This window comes from Aulonocara sp. 'chitande type north' Nkhata Bay, linkage group LG6, assembly GCF_057382095.1.
Source record: "Aulonocara sp. 'chitande type north' Nkhata Bay isolate Kocher_YH1m ecotype deep benthic linkage group LG6, A_spYH_male_GT1.1, whole genome shotgun sequence".
Lineage (NCBI taxonomy): Eukaryota > Metazoa > Chordata > Actinopteri > Cichliformes > Cichlidae > Aulonocara > Aulonocara sp. 'chitande type north' Nkhata Bay.
The window spans coordinates 3981963-3998794 of NC_141349.1; the positions used below are offsets into that span (position 1 = coordinate 3981963).

Sequence of the window (16832 nt, forward strand, 5' to 3'; positions counted from 1 at the left end):
TACACAAAATCAACACATTTATTTAGAAAAGAGCACAATTTAAAGAAAAGTGAGTAGAATGCAAAGAAAAGCTGAATCGCACAATGTTTCACTGGTGGGTTTGGTGGTTGTTACATCTGGGCTTGAAGGTAATGTTCATAATTAGCTCGAAGGACAAATTCAAAATATGGCTTTGATTTCAAACTGCTGAGCTCATCCAGCTCCAGGAGGTCTTTGATGTCGGGCAGATAGGTCTGCAGAGAGACGCCTGGAAAATACAGAAGAAAGAGTTCATTTGTTTAGTAATTACAAGTTTCATATAAGGATACATATGATTTGATGACCATACAGATAAAGAAAACTGAATTCTTTCGGCTCATAACTGTTCATAATATACTCAAAAAAAAGGGAGGGCTTGAGTGGTCCACTGTTTAGAAGAGCCGTCAACAGAACGTGTAGAAGAGTAAAAACTAAGCCGGCTGGGATTACTGGCTGAGCCCGACTCCCTCCAGCCAGAACCAAATGTTTGCCAACTTTGACAATCACATGTACAGAAGTGTTCAGTTGTATTGTGCACAGTTTTTGATAAACTAGTTCTATGTGGTATTAGCCTACGCAGCTATTTAAGTTGAACAAGGGGCTCTCATGACATAATAGGGATAACTTGCGTGTCATTTAAACCCATTTTTCCCATCAATACGCTTGAACCCCCTCCCCATATTTCTTTAATCCACCAAGCCTTCATCAATGTTTCTCACCTTCCTGAATGAGTTTGAGGAGGATCTTGACAAAGATGCTGTCTTTTGTTGCTTCCAGAGGGTCGTCGTTCCCATCTGCAGAAGACCAGCTGGAGGTGGAAAAACAAACAAACAAACAAACAAACAAAACAATAAAGATACCCACAGCATTTAAATCAACCATTACAAATCCAACACACACAGAAGTACTGACTTCTGTTTTTTTTCCAGATTCCTTTACTGATCCAAACTAACTGTAATCACTGACACTCCATCTTTCCTGGCATATCAATAAAACACTTATATCCTTTACAGCTGGTATATAATTCCAAAGATTGTATTTTTTGATTATTCTACTAACTACTAATGGTATTTCACATGAACATCGTGTTTTAACAGCAGGCGGTGGAGGAATCAAGCTGTAAACAATATTATCAGTTGTGAAATAACAGAATAGCTTTTTATCATTTAGAGTCGTGTTTCTGATCATCTGGCAGAGTCCAATATTAATTACTTTTTTGCTCTGTTTTTGGCCCCTACCAGCTTCAGGGGGAAATGTCTGGCTCTTTATGTGCACACGGTCTTATTGCTGAAAACTAGAAAACTGAGAATGAATCCAAACACTCGATTTGTGGCTTTAAAGCTAAACAGTGACCTGAAACTGGCTGAAAGGCTCTAAAAAACAAAACAACGTATATTCAGCTAATCATAGGTTACTCACTACTAGAAAACTATTTGCATGTTATTAGAGAAATACCAGGCGAAAAAGTTTTAATTTAAGCAAAGTCCCAGTTGAATGTATACAAAAAACCATGACGGATCTTACTCGTCTCTCCTAAGCGCTTTGCCGAAAATCTCACATTTGAGTGCGTCGATGTCCACAGCATCGTCCTACAACAGAAAAGCAAGAAAACCGCTAAAGTTGCTAAAGTTGAGAGACCGACTAACTGAGCCTCAAACGCACCAGTGCTGTAAACAAACGCTAGCGGCTACCTCATCGATGTACTCCAGCAGATCCAGAGCCTTTTTGAAATCGTACTCGTTGGCTCGCCTGTTGTCATCACAGATGTACAGCTGGAGAGGACGAGAGTTAAAAAGGAAATGCACCGAAGCTGTTCAGTCTCAGTGTTTGAATCATTTTCTTCTGACCCTCTCTAAATGTGATCTGATCTTTTCTGCATACCTATGATTATCACTTTGTCTTAAGGTGAGGTCCTTCTATACTACTTTTATCTACTTTCATTAATCCATCCAATAACAGGTTCTTTATTTGGAACCGCAGACACCAATACAGTTATCATAAAAAACATTTAAGCAACTGAAATGATCTTGTTTAAATATTGTACCTAAGTTAACAAGCAGTTTTCGTTCACTCGGGAAAATTATCCACAAACAAGCAGCACGTGTTTTCACCTGTATGAGGTTGTGAGCACTGAGCAGAGGCATGGTGTCGGGGTTCTGCTGCTTCTCCTCCAGCAGCTGTCGAGGCAGAGTCTCCTGATGCAGCAGGAAGCGCTCCTGCTCCACAATGTCTGATTGGCAGATGAATGACAGTGTCAAGTCTACTTACAAGACATATTACAAAGCACCTGCCATTCCACAAATACATGTACCTTTATATGGCGATTTTATCATGCCCTTTCATTAGTAAGAAAAAGATGAATGAGTTTACACTCTGAACTTTTCTCTGAATTACTATGAGATCAAAGCAACCACTGTTGTAGCAGCTAAGTAACTTTTATTCACTGACAATCTAAGAATCTGTGTCAATAAAATGATCTAAAATGCTGGTTCGATTCAGTAAAATTCCACGGATAACGAAGTTTATGAGGTGCAGGGAGGTCTGCATGCATACAGCAATGTGTGCGCTTTTTTACCATCAATTTGTTTGGAGAGCTGGTCCTCCGGCAGGTCAGACGCTAGTGCAGTCAGCTTACTGAGAGCCAGCAGTGTCTTCTTTTTCACAAAGTAACGTGTTTCCATGTTGGCTTGGCTGTAGAGAGTTCTGTGGGCCTGCAGACGTGAAATACCACGTTAGCCACGACATCGTCACACCAAAAATATATCGATCTGTGTAACTAAGACTTTGATACAGCTTGATTCAAATAAACAGAGTAATGTCACTTTTCATTATTATACATAATTTATGGACATCTATGCATTGATTTCTTTGCGTGGGTTGTTACTGACATGTGGTGAGAATTTCACGTCACCAGCACCTTTAGAATTATATTTTCTTAAGCAATCGGGTGACGTGATCAATACTTTGTTGACTAAAAAAAGGGAGGAGCTAAAACTGCTCATCTCAGTCAGAGGATGAACGGAGAAGCTGCATGAAGGCCCAGCATGAGATACATAAGAACTGTGAACCATGAAAAGCTGTTCTAAAAGAATTCAATAATAAAACTGAGTTGAAATGAGAATAACAGATCCCTGTCTGCTAAATACCTTACCAGGCACATTCATTATCACAGTTCAAATGGAAAAGAGGAACCAAAACAGCATCAACCAGGATAACACAGTGAAGTTTACAGCCTCGAACGCGTCTTTGTCAAAGTGGATTTCTACTGACAAGTGAGGCCAAAAGAGGAAGTCTTCTTCAGTTTAGATATATGTGTGCCCGTGGTTTCACTTTGTGTTTGTTAACTGCAAACAGGAAGGAAACTTTAGAAAGTGTGAGTGTGTAACAGATATGTTACAGGATGCTTTCTTCTATGAGCAACGGTTTCAAATGAAAACGGAAGGAAACTGAATTTGTGTTTCCATCGTAGATCACACTGTAACAGCCACACACTGTGTGTTTAACAGGAAAGACAGCAGGACGGTTAGGAAAGGAAGGAAGGAAGGAAACAATGACCCTATATTTTTGTTCGTTGCAAAACTGCAGTATTTTTGAAAAATGCTATTTCCAGAGGTAGTGAAAAGACTGAAGTGCACAAGCGATGAACGAACAGCAGAAGAAAAAATATGAAAAGGTTAAAAGTACAAAAAAAAAAAAAAAAAAAAACAGGAAGGAAAGAGGAAAGGAGGTAAGGACACTAGGAAGCCGTGTGGTTACATGAGCTTGAATAGAGCAAGGCAGATGTGTTTATTAATGTGTGACAGAGTTAGACTGAGAAAATCATGTTGCTACAATGTTGGCCAGATTTTGACTGGTCCTGATAGGTTTGAAATGGTTACCCCCCCTCCCCCCCCTCCAAAAAACGTTTGGGTTCAGATTAGGATTTAGTTGGGATATTAAAAATTCATAGAAAATTGTATTGTGCTGGTTTTGTGAAGCAGAATTGTAAATGTGTGTGTGCGTTTTTATTTTTAAACATACACTTTGGTAGTCGTGGATGTGGATGTGATGCAGCCAGCTGAGATGCTGATGAGCCTGCAGGAAGCTGGCGAGTTGCTGGTGCTGAGCGGCCGGCTGGGACAGCAGCTTCCCTCTCTTGCCTTTCTCCATGTACCAACGAAACAGGAAGTCGGAAAAGTTCTGCAAAAGTAAAGGTACAAAGAGAACGTTAAAGTGTTTACTGATATACTCTGGTCTGAGTTCTCGATAGAATCCGGTATTTGTGCAGACACCTGCTCCTTCCAGGTATGTGCGTCACCTTTCTTTAAGTGCTGATGAAAGGTGATGTATCTGTAAATGTACCCAAAGTTATCCAGGTTAAAAGAAAGCCCGAGAGATTGTTATTATTCTTTTGGGATGATGTTAATAACATTTCTTAAATTTGCAGTTCATGATAACCAGACAGAATTTGATAACATGCCAATTTAGTCAATCATCATATGTGTGGCAGGGGCGTGGTCTCTGGCCCGCTGCAGTGGAGGGGCGGTACAGTGAGCTCTCAGGGCGCCGAGGTGGCAGAGGAGACACCTCGAGAGACATGACTCTCTCCCCTTTTATATGTAGCGACAGCGGAGACAGACGGGAGAGGAGTGTGTGTGAAGCTGGAGAAGGAGCTGCTGGAGTCACCTGCGCTGAACTGAAAAGAATAAGCAAAATAAAAGCATTTCCTAAGCCTGACAAGCCTGTGTGTATCTGGTCCTTTGCTACACTAGGACTGTAGCCCTTGTCAGTACGTCACAACACACTAAAGGAGCCATTAGTTCTCCAATATAGAAAAAAGAAACATAAAATTAAACATAGTACTGGTTATACATCCTTTGTTAGGGGTTTTTCTCTTTTTTGGAGCATTCTCTGGAGAGGACTGTGTGACAGGTCTGGTGCCAACAACTAGGCTACATTCATAGTCAATGAAATCAACTTAAAAACAAACAAACTAGCAGATGGCTGCATATTTTTAAGCCTAAATAAAAGATACAGTCAACTACTACTGCTGCCCGTCACCCCTTCCAGGGTAGGGGCCGGGCTAAATACCGTCCTGAGCCATTCTTTCTAGTTGGCTCCAGGTGTAGCCCGTCTTTGTCACTTCTGCCTCGAGGTGTCGTCGCCGGGTACTTGTTGGGCGGCGCCTCCTTCGCTTGCCTTGAGGGTTCCACCTGAACCTGCCTGGTGATGTAGGTTGGTGGTTTGCGTAGAGTGTACCCTACCCAGCACCATCTTTTCTTCGTCTACTGGGAGTTGACAGGTTCTTTCCCATAGGTTGATGTTACTGATGGTGTCTGGCCAGCGAATGTGGAGAATCCTTCTCAGACAGCTGTTTAGGAATGTCTGGGTTTTTCTGTTTGAGGTTTTGTGTGTGCTCCAGGTTTCAGCCCTGTACAGCAGTACTGACTTCATGTTGGAGTCGGACAGTTGGACCTTGGGAGTCAGGGTTAGCTTTTTGGATGCCCAGATGTCAGAGGAGCCTAGTTTTTATTGGGTTAAAATGTAAAATGGCCTCAAAGTGCCTTTACAATCCTGTACAACGTAAAACACTGTGTCCTTACATCCTAAATAAAAAAATAAAAAAGGTAAATAACATGTAGGGAAACTCGTGCAGAGCAGCTGAGGAATCTTTGAGTTTTTGTGTACCTGATCTGCAAACTTGGCCATGTAGTGCTGCAGGCGGCTCTGGTTGTCTGTCTGCTCACACATCTGAACCAGGATGTCAAAGTCACAGTACTTCTCAGCCAACGCTGCCACCCACTGGTACTGACCGAGCTCCACTGCAACGCAAAAAAATAAAAATAAATAAACAGAAAGGAAAAACCTACAGAAGAAACATAAACATTGAGACATGGACGTTACACTTCAGTTTGCAGTGTCCACGTGTCTGATTACAACATGCCTGTGTGTGAGCTCTGCGTGATGGATAGTTTGTTTACTGCAACAACCTGTAATTGGACAGCTAATAATATACCAGCTTTCTACTCAGTTTGAGCACTCAAAGCTTTTTTTCTGTAATAAAGAAAATTTATTTCTTCATACAAAAGAGGAATTACCAAAGGAATACTTTATTACAGCATTTTTACTCATCTAACAAAACTCTTAACAAAAAAATCTAAATTTCTAAATGTCACAACAATCCCCTTTAATGTTAAAGATTTAAATCTTACTCTGTGAATCTATAAGACTCGATCATTCACAGCCATCACATTTTAATCCTCCACTTACAGAGCGGTGCGAGCAGCTCGGAGCGCCGCTGGCTGTACTCCATCTCCAAGCTGTTGTAGCGCTCCTGTTGGGTCCTCTGCTGCTGCAGGGAGTTTAGCTGGGCCACAAAACTGCCCAAGTAGATATCCAACAGCGCCACCAGCTGCTCACAAAGGGCATTGCGCAGCTCTGAGTCAGCATGTGGGTACACTGTGCGCAGTATGATCTCGTGCTGGCGCGAGAGGACTGTTCGAACGCCGCCAACGCCACCTGATGCTGCATAAGCAAGGTCAGGTGGAAAGAAAACAGGGTTAATAATCAGTTCTGCTCCAACACACAGTGCAGACACGGAGCCATTCAAACATTCAGTTTCTTACAAACTTCTTCAGTTTAAGAGGGGATTTTAAGTCACGATGTTTACATAAGCATAAATGCATATTTGGATGAAGTGCTAAAGTGATTTAGTTACAAACACTGAACAACAACATACACTAATAGGGTCCTATGTAGAATAATTACATTTCACTGTGAATACATAAGGACATTTATCATATTCGGCTCTTATTTTTTTCTTAGTTTGTAGCTGGTAAATTTAAACAGCAAAGTTTTCTTTCCCAACAGAAAACTTTCAGAACTGAGCTTTCCTGTCCATACCCACTCTGTAAACTTTGTGGTATTAGTGCCCAAATTTACTGCCATGAGTTTGTATGGCAGGTTTTGCAGTATTTCGATGACATTAGACTAAAGCATGGTGTCATATTACATCCACTTTGATCTTAAGTGGGTCGGACCAGTGAAACTCCCTCTGTGCTTTTCTGTCATTTAACTGTTTAGTAAGAAAAGCTGTAAAACTTACAAAAATACAAAAACAAATAAATAATAAAATACAAAATTTATGCTGGTGGTTGTTTGAGCAGCAGATCAAACAAGTTTAAAATTATAAATGACCTTAAGCGCACATTCAGGCCTGTGAGAGCCACGGTTCTGTGCTCAGTCTGCTTTTGCACGTGACTGGAGTGTCCATCAAAATACATTTGACACCAAGTGAATGTAAGAAGCTTCATGTTGTCACCTGTCCATGGGATGTACTCAGGCTCTGCAGCAGCATTTTCAGACGCTCTGTACATGGAGGCCTTCATGTCTCTGTACTGACCAGCAGCTTGAAGCATGTCCTACACACACACACACACACACACACACACACACACACACACACACACACACACACACACACACACACACTTAAAAATGAAGCCTAAGTTTTAACGTGACCGCAGTAAATAAAAAAGAAAACAGCACACATTTACCTTGATGATGTTGTTGACTGTGAGGACCACTTCGGCCCACTGCACCGAGTCCACTGGACTCTCCTTCAGACTCCGCTCCTCCTCCTCCAGCAGACAGTCGAACACCAAGGAGATCTGAGAGACCTGTGAGAGCACAACAACAGTCCAATGACCATCTATTACACAAACAAACTGTGATACCTTCTCGCTGCCAGAGACTCAAACCTCTCTGAAGAAGACGTCAGCAGCGGTGAGGCTTTGCGGCACGGCGGTGTTGTTCCTCTGCAGCGCCGTGCTGATGGCCCGGTTCACTAGTTCAGAGTGTTTGGTGTGGTGATTTTTCAGCACCATGGCTGCTTGCAACTTCTCCGCATGTTCACACAGCAGCAGGCGTGTTGCCATGGGAGATGAACGTACAGTCACCTGAGTGAGTCGGTCCAGCAGTCCAACCTGGCAACAGAGGATGATGGCGGCTTTTGAGAGGCAACTGGACTGATGCATTTCTAAATTCAGCCTTTGAGTTTTGATTTGTATCACATTTTTATTTTCAGCCCTGTTTGTATGTTAGTAAAAGTACCTTTGCAATCTAATGTACAAGTTGATCTTAATCTAGTTTAATTTAATAATTTTCCACCAACAAGCTTAAAGTGTGCCTTATAAAGTGAACTCTGAGTGTGTGCACACATGCAAAAGTGCAGGTTTCTTTACCTGCAGCAAAAACTCCATGAAGCAGCCATGGGCCTTCATCTTATCCTCCAGTTGGTGAAGGATGATGAGGGAAGTGAGAGGAAAACCAGCGCTCTCTTCAAATCCCAGAGAGAGAAGGAAAAAAACAAAACAGTTCAAGTCTTTTTCCAACACACACATTAAATGCAAAGTCCGATCAGCTACGTGAGAACTGTACAGTGACTGCAGAGAGGACGAAACCTTACAAGCACTAGTTTCATACAATACAGCTTTTCATTGGTTGGTTAATAACTTTTTGTGTTTTGTTTCCTCTCGTCTCAGCTCACCATCGGGGACAGACTCGGCCCAGCGAGGGTCAGAGGCCGGGTAATCGTCCACCAAATCAAGGTTGATTTGAGTCACCATGGTGTCCAGCTCAGCTCCCTCCTCCCCATCGCCGTCAGCTGGGAACAGCTCATCTATGACGGTCTGAGCCCCGACCAGGTCATTACTGACAGAGGAGAGAAGAAGAGTTTGGGACGTTACAGGAATATAGACTTGTCCTCTCAGTGCTTTTTAAGGGCTCAGAGAGAAATGAGGAAGCACAGACAATCCCATCACAGAGTCTGGAAACACAGCTCCTGCCCCCAAACAGCCAGCAAATAGCAACAGACAGACCAGGTTATACACACACAGAAACAAACTATAAAGAAAAGCAGATGTGTTGTTTTTCTCTTACTCACTTACAGATGACCGGTCATTATGGCTAGAAAGTGTGAATGATAACTCCTTTTGCCCATATTAAAGACCCTGAGCTTCAATATAAGACTTCAACATTCATCAGAAGCTTACAACAGCCAAGTCACTCAACACAACATGATGCAGAGAAACGCAGCTTTGATGTTTTTACTTGATAAACAACAAAAATGAACAAACATGTTCAGAATCAGAATCAGAATCAGAAAGGGTTTATTGCCAAATGTTGAGCAGGTTTACAACATTAGGAAATTGCTGCGGTGCTTCAGTGCAAACATACTGTCATAAAAATATAAAAATAAGAATAAGAATTAAAAGTGCTAAGTAGATACATGAGTGCAGGTGGTGATCAGTGCAAACATGGAATGATGCAGTGACACAGCGTAGGGTCATGTGTTAGTGGTGGGAACAGTCATATGGTTATTGTTCATGTGTCCAACAGCAGAGGGGAAGAAACTGTTCTTATGGCGAGAGGTTCTGGTGCGAATGGACCGGAGCCTCCTGCCTGAGGGGAGCAGGTCAAACAGACTGTGTCCAGGGTGAGAAGGGTCAGCTGAGATCCGGGCTGCACGCCCCAGTGTCCTGGAGGTGTACAGGTCCTGCAGAGATGGGAGTCTGCAGCCAATCACCTTCTCAGCAGAGCGCACAACACGCTGCAGTCTCTGTTTGTCCCTGATAGTGGCTCCAGCGTACCACACGGTGATGGAGGAGGTGAGGATGGACTCGATGATTGCAGTGTAGAACTGCATCATCGTCCGTGTTGGCAGGTTGAATTTCTTCAGCTGCCTCAGGAAGTACATCCTCTGCTGGGCTTTCTTAATGACGGAGGTGATGGTGGGCTCCCACTTCAGGTCCTGGGTGATGGTGGTACCCAGGAAGCGGAATGAGTCCACAGAGGTGATGGGGGTGTCAGACAGGATGATGGGGGGGAGTGGAGCTGTGTGCTTCCTGAAGTCCACAATAATCTCCACTGTCTTCTGGGCATTCAGCACCAGGTTGTTGTGGCTGCACCAGGACACCAGACGTTCAACCTCCCTCCTGTAGGCAAACTCATCCCCGTCCGAGATGAGTCCAATAACGGTGGTGTCATCTGCAAACTTGATTAGCTTGACAGACTGGTGGGTGGAGGTGCAGCAGTTGGTGTACAGGGAGAAGAGCAGGGGAGAAAGAACACAGCCCTGAGGGGAGCCGGTGCTGATGGTCCGGGAGTCCGAGATTCACAGATGTTGGCCAGAGACTCACAAAAACAATATTCTCAAAAAGTAGAGTGATTTAGTCACTTCTGTATTTACCTGATACAGAATATATAAGTGAACTTGGTGCTGGCTCTTCCTGTTCCAGCACACAGTGGTGATTATGTGGAGTTTATCTGTGTCATTATCTGTAAGTACAGACTTACAGATAATGTTGTATGCCACGGTGGAATCGTCATGTTTTATCTAAAGCACACTCTCTGTTGATTCACACGCTGATTATTTTTTCAGTATTCACTCACTGCTTTAGGCATTCGCAAGCTTAAATGAACTCGCAGCCGACCTGCTAGCAGCATGGCCTCTTCGCCTCTCCCTCCTGCACTTTCCTGCTCACTCTGATGTTTGAGTGTATGTTAGTTAAAGCGCTGACAAAGCTGCTTGTGTGTATGGGTGAATGTGGCGTGTTGTATAGAGCGCTTTGAGGACTCCAGGAGCGTAGAAAAGCTATGCAGATGATGCCCAACTTCATTTATCCATGAAGTCAGATAACACACACCAATTAGTTGCCTCAATACCTAATTTTCTGCTTCTAAATTCAGAAAAGAGCTTATTGTACTCAGCACTCAGCAAGAGTACTGACAGGGTATATTTATTTAGAATCCTGCTCCTCATGTGCAGGTTTTGAATGATCAGGCCTCATCTTATCTTAGTTATCTTAGTACCGTATCACACCAATAAAAATCTTTGCTCTTGGTCTGCGTGCTTCCTTGTTGTTCCTAGAGTATTTAAAAGTAGAATAGGAGACAGAGCCTTCAGCCTTTAGACTCCTGCTCTGTGGAACCACCTGTCAGTTTGGATTTGGCAGACAGACACTGTTTCTACCTTTAAGATTTGGCCTAAAAACGCCCTTTTTGATAAAGCATATAGTTTGGGTTGAATCAGGTGACCTCTAATCTTTCCTTAGTTGTGCTGCAATAGGTCCAGGCTGCTGGGGGATTCTGTTTATACACCTCTCTGCATTTAATTATTTGTTATTATTAATCTCTGGCTCTCTTCCACAGCTTGTTTTTTTCTAATATTATGAAGGCACTTTATTATTTTTATTCTTTAAAATATTTCTCAAAGGAGATGTGAGCTGTATTTAAGACGTACCGACAGAACTGCAGGAAGGCCGCCTTCAGGAGTTTGGTTTTGTCCTCCTGAGCTACAGGCTCGGCTCGGGTTGGCGTCTCCATGGCCGACACCTTTGATGCAAATTCAACATTAGAAATGCATGACTGCAACACCCACAATCACGATAATCACGTTAGTTTAGTTATAATTTTCCTTCTCAGGATTTCTTGTGTCAATAATTATGAGACGCAGAAATCATGAGAAAGATCGAAGTCTCACAAACTGGCATAAAAAGAAAGTTCTTAGTCTCATCGCTCAGACGGCTCTCTTTGAAACTTACTTCCGGGGCCGCAGCCAGCGAGGAGCACAGCGAGTCCTCCATGGTCTCTGGCAGGATGGAGGCACTCTCTCTGGCCACCACCGCCACCAGACCGCTGTTTTGCGAGAAAAAGACCGGCAGGTTGGCACAGCAGCCTGCTCCACGTACACCATCACCTGCACAGACAGAGGCCACCAACATAAACAGATCACTCACCTGGATTTGATCTAAACTGAAAGCATTTATTGGCCTATTGAACAAGTCGAGTGAATTATTTATTCCTTTACAAATACTTTATTATATGTTTTTCTTAATTCATCCCTGACCAAAACATTCTCGAACAATTTTATCTTTTAGGAATATCTGAGTCTTCGAAGCAACGTACAGTTTAATCCTCTTACACCAACACAGTGGACAAAAACCTGTTAAATATGATAAAGTTAACTTATTCAAGCAACATGAATTTGATCAGTTATAGATTTTTGGGAGGCAATGAGATGCAGGTGAAATTTGTTTGTATTATGAAAAAGAACTTTGTTCAGTGATGTTACAGATTTTAATTAATTTTTTGAAACACATTCAATACTTCTGTGTAACTGAATTTCAAACCAACGCCAAAAGACGTTTATCCCACAGAATCAGGAATTTCATTTAACTTAATTGAAAAACAAACTATTCACTGACCACAGTATTAATTTCGTTGACTATTACATGCAGCAATAGTGACAAAATGAAGGCGTTCTTGCTCTAACGCTCCAACTTTCCCACCTGGTGAGTTAAAGCTGATTTTCTCATCAGGAACTGCGACCCTGTTGGTTCCTGTTGAGCAGGCGAACACTACGTCCTCAGTGTACAGAAAGGCTGTGGAGCCAGGGGAACGAGGCAACACCAGCCGAGTGGCCTGCAGCGTCTCCTTGTTCTGAGGAAATAACAGAATAACTGAAGACTTTCAAAATAAAAGCATAAATATCTTCACTCTTATAATAGGAACTGTAAATGCTGGACTTTATTTTACAATGTCCTGTAGTTTCACTGTCACTTGTTTGGACAGTTCCACTCTTCTGCGTTGCTCAAAGTGGTTAATGTTTTAATAATTATAATCGAGGATTGTAATTATCAGGCTCTTCTTGATGAGCAGGCTTTTACACAAGAAGAGAATGACCAGACTGATCCTCTAATAGATCAAATCACAAAAACACCACTGCTGCAGTAGCAGCTTCAGGTCTGACCTGGAAGGGAGAGCTGTACTTTGTGACCTCCACGGTGAACTGGTCAGAGATGGTGGCTCCGTTGTCCTGCAGGGTGACCAGGCAGAAGTAGGCCAGGCAGGGAGTGTCGGACGGGTGCCAGGCTGCAGCCAAAACCACCAACCCGGCTCTGAAAGCACACAGAGTGTAGCTCAGTGCAGCCAGGGGTGCAGTAAGTTCAAGAGGAATAGCGAATAATAGAGGAACATGGAGGCAACAAATAAACACAAGATAACCTGTCGACTAAGACAGTGGTCCCCAAACGTTTTTACACCACAGACCGGTTTAACGTCAGACAATATTGTCACGGACCGGCCTCTAAGGTGTCGCGGATAAATACAACAAAATAAAATCATACGACCAAGACAAAAATGGTGGCATTTTGTAAATAACATAATAAACGCGAATTCACTGTGTAATTGTGTAACTTTATTAGCAGCGTCCTCCTCTCCGCCCCTTAACCTCCGAGGACCTGGCGTCCACATATGTTGACATCAAATTTTGGGTTATTTAGACCAAAATACTAAATCTCTACAAGGGCCTGATGTCCACTTACGAGGACATTATACTGCTACTCTTCTATCAAAATTTTAAACGAATATTCTCATATGTGGCTCATTTTCCTTGGGAACAAAAATCCGTTAAATTTTTTATTTTTTAAATCTGGTAATTCTTTGTTTTTGCATTCATCAGGTCAAGTGTAAAACAAGTCTTTTTATTGACTGAATGGATAAAATCCATCTTTCATTTAATATTTATATATTGAATATAATTTTTTAAATTCTGAGATTAATCTTTGAAGTGCAGAGCGACACAGGATGGCTAGCTCAGTTTGGCCGTAGTATGCTAACGCTAGAGTGACCATATTTTGATTTCCAAAAAAAGAGGACACTCGGTCCAGTCATGAAGAACTTTAATAATACTGTTTGCTTCAAGAAAACGTTAACACATTCAAACGATGGCTTCTCTGTGTGGTTAATGAATCGTGAAATAAAAAATGTCATATAGACTTTTACAAGTCAACAAGTGCAAAAGAAGAGGCCGGTTGGTCACTCTAACACTTTACCATGCTTTAGCACATGCAATCCTACATGCGGCATGTTTTAGTGAAGAAGAAGAAGAAGAAGAAGAAGAAGAAGGAAACAAAAATGATTCAGGTTTTTGTGAATCCAAAGACAAGCTGCTTTTAATCACACACTCACTGGCTGAGCTTCATGTCCAGGTATGCCACATTTGCTCCCTCCTTCATCTCCTCATAGTTGCTCTCTGACCCCTGGAGGAAAGGAAATCATTTTCATTTGGATCTTATTTATTTAGTTTTCTTTGCTACAGTGCAGAACAGGAAAAAACCCTTCATCTGTAATAAATAAGGTCACATGTTTGCTTATACTGACCCATATAGCGTCTGTGATGCTCTCGTTCAGAACTCTGCGCGCGTCCCAGTTGAGGATCTGGTGCTCCGAGCTGTCGTCGACCTCCCATTTACTCAGACTGGAATCAGTGAGTGTGTACAGGGAGCTGCTTTCCCCCACCCACAGCACACTGCAGAGCTGCAGCAGTAATAGAGTCAGAACTCTGAACACTGAAGATAACTAAACTGACACTGGAGAAGAACTGCCCTCACTATTCAGCCTGATAGACTTAAAACATAAAGGGTGTTTAAGAAATTTGTGAATCGGAATCAAAAGCAATCACTCATTTCTCTCTGTGGCTAAAATTGATTAAAAAAACTTGATTAATATAAAACACAAACAAATAACACATGGAGGAAGTAATTAGCAGGTTATAATCAGATTATCTATGAGTGACAGTAAAAAATGGGGAAAGAGTCAAGCTCAGAGCAACACTATTCGATGTATTTAAAGGTCATCACCAATAGATGAAAAATAATAACACTGTACACACACTAGTCTTAATTATTAAAAATGCATAAGATAGAAAAGAGTTGTACAGATAGAATAAATGAAACTCTGCAGTGGACTCTCCTAACAGGACTCACCGTGTCATTGGCTGGTGTCGAGAGGATGCCAAACAGGCTGGAGACACGACGTCCGATGCCAGAGAGCATGCCCTGACCCTGCTGCAGAGCTCGGCACTGCAGCTTCCCAGAAGAATCTGCACTTGCTCTCAAGAGCTGATTCTTTACTGAGGACAAGACAAAGCTTCCACCCTGAGAAAGGAGAAGGAAGTGAGAAACAAAGAGGTCAAATTATATGTTGTTGATTTAATCCTGTTCCTTACAAATCTACACAAAATAAAGTGCAATGCCAGCTTTATTACGTGTGTTTAAATGTTTCAAGATATCTCAAGGTATGCAGTGAATAAACCGTGGACAGCAGCATTACTCCTCAGTGATTTCTGGAGCGATACTGTTTGATGTGATTGTACTTTGGGACCCTTTTCAAAAATATTTGAGTATTTTGGATTTGGCAGAGTCAGTGGTGAGATTTTTTTGGAACAAATTCGTTAGCAAAACCGTCTACTGAAGAACCCTACTTACTCTGACAGCAACAACAAAGTTGCACAGATCTCCCAGGTCCACATCGGTCTCTGTGTAGTTGCCCTCCTGGGAGAGGCTGGGCCAGTAGCGAACCGCTCCTTCTGCAGCCACCGCCAAGACAGAGATGGACTGAACAGCAGCCATCTCCAGGGGAGCAGTGGAAGTCACAGCCACAAGGTCAGCAGTGTAGTTGTACTCACTGCTGGGCAGTTGCAACTCCTTACAAACTGAGACCTGCAGGAAAACACAGTTTAGTTTGTGAATTTAAAGCTGCCAGCTTAGCACGTTGTGAACTTTCAGTCTGTTTTGATTCATCGTTTACTCCATCTAATATCGGAATAAGAAAGCAGGTTTTGTGAGAGAAGAAAAAGTCCATCTTTCTATCGCTGAAACATTTACCACATGTTACTGTACCCAGTCTCTTTAAACAAAACTAAGACACATGAAATAAATGATCAGTGAATAATTATTTGCTTTGTCGATCCTACAGATGGAAAAAAGGCCTCACGCCGCTTGCATTATTTTGGAGAACATGTTAAAATAACTCTTTAATGATTTTTAGATTGTAATTTTAGTCTAAATGTAGTTTTAAAGTGAATTTTAAACTCAGGCAGAATGTCTGCCCTGATCATACCTTAGCTACAGCAGTTTGGCAGATCTTCCAGATGATCAGACTCTCTCCACAAACCATCCAGGCCCAGCCGCTCTCACACACCTTCACTGAGATCTGATCATCAGCTAGAGTAACCAATAAGAACATGAAAAACAAATGTTTAGTGGAAACTACTAACTCTCCCACAACCAGAAACATAAAGAGAAGAGAGAGCAACTATATAAGAAAATAGAAAATGAATATGTTAGTTTGAAGCTCATAAAATTACACACGCACACCTTTCATTCTCAGAAAGAAGACAAGGTTTCTCTTACCGTCAGCCATCGTCAGTGCCTCCATAACTTTGACGGGGAGGGATGAGCCAAAGGTCTGCACATCATAGTTAACAGTTTCTGCCCCTGCATGGCTCTGCACTCGGGTAGGTGTTGATCTGGGGATGACACAAACTCAGAACAATCAGCTGTAGCTACAGTCTGATGGGCCCAGTTAACCCAAGACTGCACTGACGACTCAGCACGAAAGAACATCATCTATAAATCTGTAAAATTGTCTTTATTTGCCATATATATGGAGCCTTCCGATTGAGTAAATCTGATCCGACAACACTCACCTCGCCGACAACGGCGTCCTGCGCGGGGAGAACAGGAGGCCAGGGACCGCACCGGAGACACTCTTCCTCCCGGGGGTCCTGGCCGGCTGCCTACGGCCGGAGCCCGGGGCGGTTCGAGGGCTAAACATGCCTGCGGTGGTACCCCGAACTGTTCAACAGTGATAACTACAACCCTGCCTGAAAAGCGCGCTCACACGAAAGATCCACCAAATACAACTCTCCAAACAGCGCGCGGTGCAGTCGCTGGATTAAAACGTCATCCGCCTATTTTGTAAAACTTTAT

General features: G+C 42.5%; 1 protein-coding gene across 1 annotated transcript; it reads right to left on the minus strand.

Annotated features, from left to right (window-relative positions):
• nup133 (nucleoporin 133) lies at positions 1 to 16823 on the minus strand. Its single transcript, XM_086294652.1, has 25 exons — positions 16550 to 16823; positions 16254 to 16369; positions 15961 to 16064; positions 15327 to 15560; positions 14826 to 14996; positions 14221 to 14376; positions 14029 to 14099; positions 12809 to 12956; positions 12348 to 12498; positions 11601 to 11755; positions 11300 to 11391; positions 8546 to 8709; positions 8241 to 8335; positions 7758 to 7982; positions 7554 to 7676; positions 7319 to 7418; positions 6268 to 6522; positions 5686 to 5819; positions 4039 to 4197; positions 2594 to 2729; positions 2130 to 2248; positions 1710 to 1790; positions 1543 to 1607; positions 738 to 826; positions 1 to 247 (listed from the first exon to the last, which is right to left on the minus strand). The coding sequence occupies exons 1-25, from the start codon at positions 16675 to 16677 to the stop codon at positions 111 to 113; spliced, it is 3408 nt and encodes a 1135-aa protein (XP_086150778.1). The 5' UTR covers positions 16678 to 16823; the 3' UTR covers positions 1 to 110.
• Between the last annotated feature and the right edge of the window lie 9 nt (positions 16824 to 16832).